The sequence below is a fragment of the Talpa europaea genome, assembly GCF_964194135.1.
Source record: "Talpa europaea genome assembly, chromosome: 16".
Lineage (NCBI taxonomy): Eukaryota > Metazoa > Chordata > Mammalia > Eulipotyphla > Talpidae > Talpa > Talpa europaea.
In genome coordinates this window covers 7,160,300-7,168,828 of record NC_140084.1, presented here as the reverse complement: position 1 = coordinate 7,168,828, position 8,529 = coordinate 7,160,300, and the positions used below count along the sequence as shown (strand labels likewise).

At 49.1% G+C, this 8,529-nt stretch overlaps 1 protein-coding gene across 1 annotated transcript; it reads left to right on the top strand.

The window, feature by feature from the left end:
* Positions 1–1,274: 1,274 nt before the first annotated feature.
* On the top strand, positions 1,275–7,486 carry SLC7A6OS (solute carrier family 7 member 6 opposite strand; the record flags this gene model as incomplete). The annotated part of the gene is made up of 5 exons (XM_084257646.1): positions 1,275–1,469; positions 1,565–1,843; positions 4,606–4,806; positions 5,815–5,935; positions 7,359–7,486. 5 exons carry the CDS (start codon positions 1,275–1,277, stop codon positions 7,484–7,486), a joined length of 924 nt encoding a protein of 307 aa, XP_084113772.1.
* Positions 7,487–8,529: the final 1,043 nt, after the last annotated feature.

The following is an 8,529-nucleotide window of genomic DNA, read 5'->3' as shown; positions in this document are numbered from 1 at the left end:
TGAACTCATATGGCCATTTACAAGGAGGGAATGGAATCACCCTGCCAAGTCCTAATTTCACCACTAGTCAGATTTCAGAACAAATGTGTGGCTCATTCACTCAAAATTTACCAAGTGTTTTGATGCCTAACATGCCTAACACCGTTTTAGACCTGGAAAACTACCAAAACAAAGCCAAGGTCCTTTTCCTCCAAGAATATACAGCCTGTAATTGGGATGAGTGAATTTAAGTATAACACGTGAGTACAAAAAATGAAATATGCATTGTGCTATGAAGGGGAATAACAAGGTTGTGAAAAGACTGAAGAATTTGAGCGGCGCCAAATAATCCAGGTCAAAAACTGGGAAGAACTGTGTTTTATTTCAGTTATCTTTAACCCAACTTTTCCAAGAAAAGAGCCTCAGGTGGAAAAAAGAGAGAGACACATAAGCAAAAACGACAAAAGCCTAAGAGACTGAAGCGCGCTGAGGAGAAGAAATGAGAAATTAGGCGTGGGCTTCTGGAATTCACAGTGGGCCACGTTGGCTTTGGAAAGGTGTTTGGGTTTCGTTCTAAGTACACGGGACGCTGCTGAAGGGTTTCAAGACTCCCCACGCCGGAAGCACCTCTTACAGGGCCGCTGTGGCGAGTGTGTGAACAAGACTATTTTCCAAATACTGAGGACACCGTGCCTGGAAAGGTGAGCCCGTCAGCAGCTCCCTGAACCAGAGAACGGTGGCCCAGGCAGCGGTGCGATAGCTGAAGCTCCGGGAGACTGAGAGGTTCGGGTTTCTGTCACTGAGGAGAGGCGCCCCATATTGTGATCCGGTTCCCCAAGCGTGTGGTCCGCCACGAGAGCAGCAAATGACAATCACCTGACTGGACAGGAGAGAAGGGGCCGGCCCGGAACCCCGCGGTCTCCGCCCGCCCGGGCGCTGAGCCGCCCCACGCGGACTCTCAAGATTCTCAAGAGTCCCAGAGGCGCGTACCCCGACGCCCGAGCACACCCACGCCAGCCACTCTGCCGGGACCCTCAAACCGAGGACACGAGGCTGGCGGCACCGCAGGCTCCTTCCCAGACCCCAGCTCGCCCAGCCGGCCCAGCCGGCCCAGCTCCTCACCCGCCTTAGGATCTTCTCTACTCACTTCCGCAGCCGCCGCCATCTTGCCGCGGCTGGCGCGTGGGGGTGACGTCACCCGGTGGACGTCGGCGTGCCGGGGCGGGACCGGAACCGGAACTCGAAGGGCCCTGGGACGCGGGCGCGCGTTCCCATAATGCCCCGCGACAGCCGCTATGGAGGCCGGCAGGGCAGCTGTACTCCGAGTGAAGCGGAAGCGCAGCGCGGAGCCCGCCGAGGCGCTCGTACTTGCTTGTAAACGTCTCCGGGCCAGCGCCGACGAGTCGACCGCCCAAAAGACGCCCCCCGAGGGTCTGGAGAGAGCGGCGGAGAATAATGTCTTCCAGTTGGTGGCCACCGTGCTCTCCCAGGTATTGGGGAAATAGTGGGGGACAAGGGAGTGCAACTGTCTCCCTGACCCCTTCGCGACGCCTTTTAAGTCGGCCCCTTTCCCGCCACCCCCCAGGAGGAGCCGGTCCAGCCTCTCCTGCGGGAAGCCCTGCGCCCTTCCCAGAGCAGCCAGCAGCGTATCCGCCGTGACCTCCGCGCGTCGGCTCGGGAGATCCGGCAGGAGGGCCGCTACCGGGTGGTCTCCAGCCGCCGATCCTTGGGGATTCCCTCATGTGGCCTGGCGTCCGAGGGCGCGCCTGGAAGTCCGGACGCTACCGAGGACGCCGGATTCCAGCTGTTCGACCTGGTCCACGAAGAAAGAGACTCAGAGGCCGCCTCAGGAATCTCACACAAGGTGAGTGGGTACACTCCCCGAGGCAAGCGGTGGGCTTTTCGGAATTGATAAGTATCTAGAGTCTGGACGCTGAATCAGGACACAGTTAAAAAGAGGATGCAGGCAGTACTCCCACTGCCCACCTGTGCCTATGCAGGTGCCTCTTTTTACCAGCTCTTTCCCTCTGCAGGGCAGCAGCTTCCTGCCTGCCCGTGACCTGTCCTATGCCGGGGCTTCCCTTCACTGACCTCCCTCAGCGAGGCCGCTCTCCTCAAGGCCGCCTGCCTGCAACTATGCAGGCCTCTCAGCAAACCTGTCCCTTTCGGGGCAGCTCTTCCTGCCCGCTTGTGTCTATGCAAGTGTCTTTTACTGTTTTATCCCTTCCCTAATAAAACTGTTCTTTAAATATAAAAAAAGAAGAGGCTGCACACGGCTACACTTTAGAGATAGTGGTCCTAGGGCATAGAGCAAGCTAGCCTTGGTTTAGATTAGATTATTCGTTCAACCGTATTTACTAAGGAGCCACTATGTGTCAGGCTTTGTTCTTAGGTTTGTTGAAACAGCAGTGAGGACCTAACATTCAGGTAGAAGAGAGAAAATTCAATGTCAGATGATGATATGAGCTGTAAGGGAGAAAACAGGAAAAGTGTGGTCCCATTTTATGGGGGTCTTACTGAGAAAAGGACAATTGAGAGGAGACTTGAGGGAGGTGAAGGGCAGTGCATGTGGATGGATATCTTGGGGAGAGGGTTCCACACTACGGAACGGCAATTGCAAAGATCCTGAAGCAGTTTGCCTGGGTTTTCAAGGTCAGTTTGCTGGGAGCCTAATGAGAAAAGTTAAGGTGTTGTTTGCTTTTGCTCAGAGAATCCCCTATTCCCTTATCCACTACAATCACTGGAGGGTTTTAAACAAGGTTAGAGGAGATGGGAAAATCTTTCAAAGGGAGGTAAAAGGATTAGTGGATTAGTCCTGGGTAGCACATTGAGTTTGAGGTCTAGAATGCAGGAATTAAACCCATTTAATCCAATGATCTTCCCACTACATTACATTCCTGTTAGTTTTGTGATTCACTGCCAAAAAGCAAAGTCTTCTGTGTGCAGGAAGACCAAAGAAATAGAAATTTCTGGGTCTCCCCTGGTGGCGCAAGCGGTTGAGCGCCGTACTGTGAAGCTGTCTGCAGCATAGGTTCGATCCCCGCCGGCCGGCGAGGGTCCCACTTGGCGCAGCAGACCTCTCTTGTTGTGCCCGCTGCTCCCCTCAGCAGTGTATTTGTTCAGTCTGCCTGTTCTATTCCCCGCTCTGTCTCTGGTGAATCCTCTCACCCTCCCGCGCATCTGTCCTGTACCCCCCGTTCTTGTATAAATAAATAAACAAATCTTTTAAAAAAAAAATAGAAATTTCTTTCTAAAAAAAAAAAAAAATTCTATTTTTTTTTTTTTTGAAGATTTGTTTATTTATGCATACAAGAACTGGGGTATAGGCCAGAGTTGGGGGGAGTGGGGGTGAGAGGATTCACCAGAGACAGTACAACCTCCGGCAGTGAACTTGTCAGGATGGGTTGCTTACAGCTCATTTCCAGTTGACCTGTGCTGCCCTAGATAACAAAGCCTGCAGGCATAGAGCACACCCTACCTTGGTCAGTTTTATCTGGGGCAACTCGTCTCAAACTATTCTGTCACATCAAGGGTTTTAGGGGAGTCCACTGCTGATTTGTGATTAAAAGCACAATGTTAGGTTGGGCATGCCAAGTGATGGGTGATGGCGGACGGTAGTCACCAGGGATCAGGAATCACGTTTATGCTCCCATAGAAGGCCACACAAACTGCAAATCCATTTGGGTTTCAACCTTAGAAGCACTACTAAGGGCCTATGGATACCCAAGCAGAGAATATCATGCCATACAAGTTCAAAGAAGACCCAGGGGCAGTAGAGTCTGCTTCTGGCTCTGTTGGCCCTCACCTTAGGCAATCTACCATGTGATCTATGCCAGCCCAGCACAGAAGGGCAGGAGGCTACCTTGTAACTTTCAGTTGCAAAAGAACTACACAAAAATTTTATGTAGAAGTTCTTGATGCTTTTGATTTCATGGCTAAGCAAGAGATAAGTAGGTCATGGTCCTAAGAATTTTTTTTTTTTTTTAGGTTTTATTTATACAAGAACTGGGGTAAGGCCAGATGTGTGGGAGGTGAGAGGATTCACCAGAGATAGAGCGGGGAACAGAACAGGCAGACTGACTGAAACACACTGTGGAGGGGAGCGGGTGGGTGAGACAGGAGATGTCTGCTGCACCATGTGGGTTGCTCCGCAGCCAGGGGGGAACGAACTGGCACTGCAGAAGCTGTGGACAGCTTCACAGCACGTCGCTCAACCACCTGTGCCACCAGGTAGGACCCAAGAATCTTTTTTTTTTTTTTTTAATTTTATTTATGTATACAAGAGCTGGGGTACAGGCCAAGGGTGTGGGGGTGAGAAGATTCACCAGAGACAGAGCAGGGAACAGAACAGGCAGGCTGACTGAAATCCACTGCTGAGGGGAGCAACAGGCGAGGCAGGAGAGGTCTGCTCTGCCATGTGGGTAGCTCCCTGGCCGGGGATTGAACTCATGCTGCAGTGGCTGCAGACAGCTTCATAGGTTGCATCTTATTCCTTGCGCCACCAGGGAGGCCCGGTCCTAAAGAATCTTGAATCCAACATAGAACTTAGGGAGCCTTCCTTCACCCAACTATTATGTTCTTCCTCTTAGAACATCCTGTATGTGTCTTCTGCTATTTTATTTACAGACGTCTGACCCGGATGTGATCCTCTGCAATTCCGTAGAGTTGATCCGTGAGCGGCTGACTATATCTGAGGAGGGGCCAAAGGCTGGGCAGCCGGAGGAGAAGGAAGACTATGTGTATGACATTTATTACCTGGAGATGGCCACTCCGGGATGGATTGAGAACATCCTTTCTGTGCAGCCCTACAGCCAGGAGTGGGAGCTGGTAAGGGGGGCATGAGGCAGCCTAAGCTGCTTTGCTAGTCAGGGTGCTTTGCTTCGTGGGTTCCACTACTGATCAGCATTGTTCTTAGTTGATCTTGTTCTTGCTCAAAAGGAAAAATTTATTTTAAATTCCTTCTAGGATCCTGGGTTTAGTAAAAGGATTTTGGGAAGGATCAATTAAATCAGTATGTTATGCTCTTAATGAATCTTTTATAAGGTTTGCAACATCAGCTTTATTGTTTCTAAAATACCCACTCTAACATGAATGAGAACAACAGCTTTAAAAAAAATTGCAACTTAAAAGGGTAGGGAGGAAACCCTGTATTAAGAAAGCTAACATCCTGACCGGTGTTAAATTCTAGAATGACTAATGAGCAAAGTTAAGGTGGGTGATGGGAGGACTGTAGGGACTGCACATAAGGGGAGAAACGAGTTGCTGTACAAGAATGAACAGCAATGTAGGAAAATAAGAAAGGGAAAAAAATTATTTTTAAAACTGAAAAAAAAAAGTTAAGGTGGTACTTATGCTCTCACTCTGGGAGAAGCACCCCATCCCACCACTACACCTGTAGTTCACGACCACCTGCCTTGGACCAATGCATAGCCCCTACTTCTGCTTTCCTGCACCTGTCACACTTAGGCTTTGGTTGTGACCTTGAGTGTCACCCATAATCCATATACTCCTCACACCTGACTGTCCTTTGAGAGTTTAAAGATCTCTGTCGTCACCTGCTCAGAACTCTCTCTCCTTCCCACCTTCTGGGGTAGTGTAGACTATCCCACCAGCAGTGTGGTGCCTGGAGCCAGACTCTTAAGTGGAGTAGGCGCTAGCTCCCTCTTCTATCTAGACTGAGTTCCTACATCCTCTTGTGCAGCAATGGCAGACTAAACCCTGGGCTGCTGCTTTTTTGCCTGGCATCCTTAAATGACCGCTGAGTTGGCCTGATAATAGCTTCCCCCATAGCCTAACTATAGAGGTTTAGACTTATATTTGTGTTGAGATATGCAGGTGAATGATGACCAACAACCAGAGGACATTTATGATGATGAAGATGATGAGAACAGTGAGAATAATTGGCGCAATGAGTACCCGGAGGAAGAGGACAGTGATGGAGATGAAGATTCCAGGGGTAGGTTGGATTGCAGCCCTGGTTGGAGAGGGATCCCAGACTGAGGTAGAGCAAGATTGACAGACACATCTTACATGGCCTTTTCTCTGCCATTGAGCTCCAGCAACTCCACCACTGACCACCAGAGCCATAGGAGACCCACAGACCAGTATTTCCAAGGGGGCTGCTGGGTTCTGTGGGTCCAGAATCCTTACTGTATTGCCTAACTGGATCTTGGGCAAATTATTCCACCTCACTGACCTCATTTTCTCTCCAGAAAATGAGAGAATACTGCACCAACTTCAATGAAACATCTAGCTCAGTGTCCTTCTCCCTGTTTCGATCAAGACTACATTGGGGCCTCCCTGGTGGCCCAGGGGTTAGGTCTCAGCACTGTCACCATGACTGCCTTAGTTCGATCCCCAACCAGGGAGCTGACCCACATGGTGCAGCAGACCTCTCCTGTCTCGCCTGCTGCTCCCCTCAGCAGTGTATTTCAGTAGATCTGCCTGTTCTGCTCCCCATTCTGTCACTGGTGAATCCTCTCACACACACACATACCCCCCACTGCTGGCCTGTACCCCAGTTCTTGTATGTAAATAAATAAAATAAACCTTAAAAAAAAATACATTGGAGAGGTTCACCAGTAGGGTTAGGGCCAGGGCTTTCACACACCCATTATCTAATCTCTTAAGAAGTTGCTGTATTCACAACTTTTTTCAGAAAGTGGTAACCCAAACATGGTACCTGTGGGAGAGAATATGGAAGGAACTGAGCTGTTGGCTCAGTTCCAACAGAAAGTACTTTCTAGGGGTCTATTACTGTGGAAACAAGCAAACCATGGATTTTTTTTTTAAGATTTATTTATTTATGCATACAAGAACTGGGATATGGGCCAGAGGTACAGAGGGTGAAAGGATTCACCGGAGACAGAGTGGGGAGCAGAACAGGTGGATCTATTGAAATACACTGCTGAATGGAGCAGCAGGTGAGACAGGAGAGGTCTGCTGCGCCCTATGGGTCAGCTCCCTGGCCAGGGTTCGAACTCATGCTACAGTGGCTGGTGATAGCTTGATAGTGCTGAGACTTTAACCCCTGTGCCACGAGGGAGGCCCAAATTAGGGAATATTCTATTAGGGAAGTGCTTATAATATGTTAAAAGGAAAGGAACAACATACAAAATTATATTTACAATATGAGTACAACTATCAAAACAAAAATCCTGTGTTAGGGGAGAAATGACAAAATATTCAAATTTAAAGGAAGGACTCAATTTGAATGGTAGAAATTCAACCACTTTCTCTTAAATTCTAAATTCTCTTTGTTAAGCAAGTGTTTTATAATGGAGAACAAAAAAATAGGCCTTTTGAGAGGGGTGGGGGGCTGTTGTAATCACCTAGAAAGTCACATAGTTTTAGAACCCACGCCTGTCATCTCATTCTAGGTTCTAGCAACAACCTAAGTGAAGAGGAGGGAGGAAGCCATCGCAGACCACAGATGTGGAGCAAATACCCTTTGCATGTGCAGAAGGAGTTTGGCTATGACAGCGCTCATGACCTAGATTCAGACTGATCATCCTGTGATAGCCACGAGGCTCTACCACAAGCCCTTGGGGGCTCTGTGACTACAGCAACCGCCACCTTAGTGGCTTCCTCTCGGATTTCCTCACCAGGGGGAAGGAAAAAGCCTATCAAACAGCACGATCCCACTGTAGTGAAAACTTGTGCTAAGGGAGTATGTCTGTGCACTCAGAGTAGGGCCATTTTGCTGCAATGAAAAGTGACCCTGTGGCCCTCCATTGGGGACTGAGCGGGGAGTGTCATGAATACAAAGCTTCCTGATCAGAGGATGTTCCTGGCATTCCCTTTCTGAGGCTGAAGCCAGTGAGTGCATCTGGAGGCTCTGTTTCATCTGCAGTAATATTTGGCTTTCCCATACCACCGCACCACCTGTGTCCAGTAAAGCCTGTTCCTTTTGATAGAGGAAACTTAGGTGGGGCGCCAGTGGATCCCTCATAGCGCCCCAGACTGCACAGTAATGGCCATTCGGAAAGGACAGAATCCGCCTGGGCTGTGGAGGTTTAACAGCTGTGTCTACCTCCCTGCTTCCTGGCTCTGGTAATGGTTGCGGAGATTGGTCTTTTTGCAGTGCTGACAAGGGACAGAGTGTATGTGTGATCACTTTTCAGTAAAAACTAACTTTGAATGTGTGAGTAAGTAATTCCTTTAAAGTCTTTTAAATCTGAGTATCTTAGTGCTTTCCCTTGGTACTTTTTCTCTTCCCCTGTTCCCTCCACCACCCCACCAAAAAAAGGGGCAGGGGAGTAAGATAGACCTTTCAGACACTAAGGGTTTCGGGCAAACAAAAAGGCAAATATACTATGAATTTGGCTTTCCATGGAGAAGTGTTTATTCCTAGCATTCGCCAAAAACAGCTGTGTAGTAGGCACTATACATGTGGCTGCTGAGTACTGCAGATGTGATCGGTACAACTGAGGGATTAAATTTTTAATTTAACTAGTGCATGTGGCTAGTGGCAACTGGACTGGACAGGGCAGAGCTAGGGAAACAGTCTACAAAAACCCTTGATTGGAGGTGTGCCCTCTTGCCCGGTGA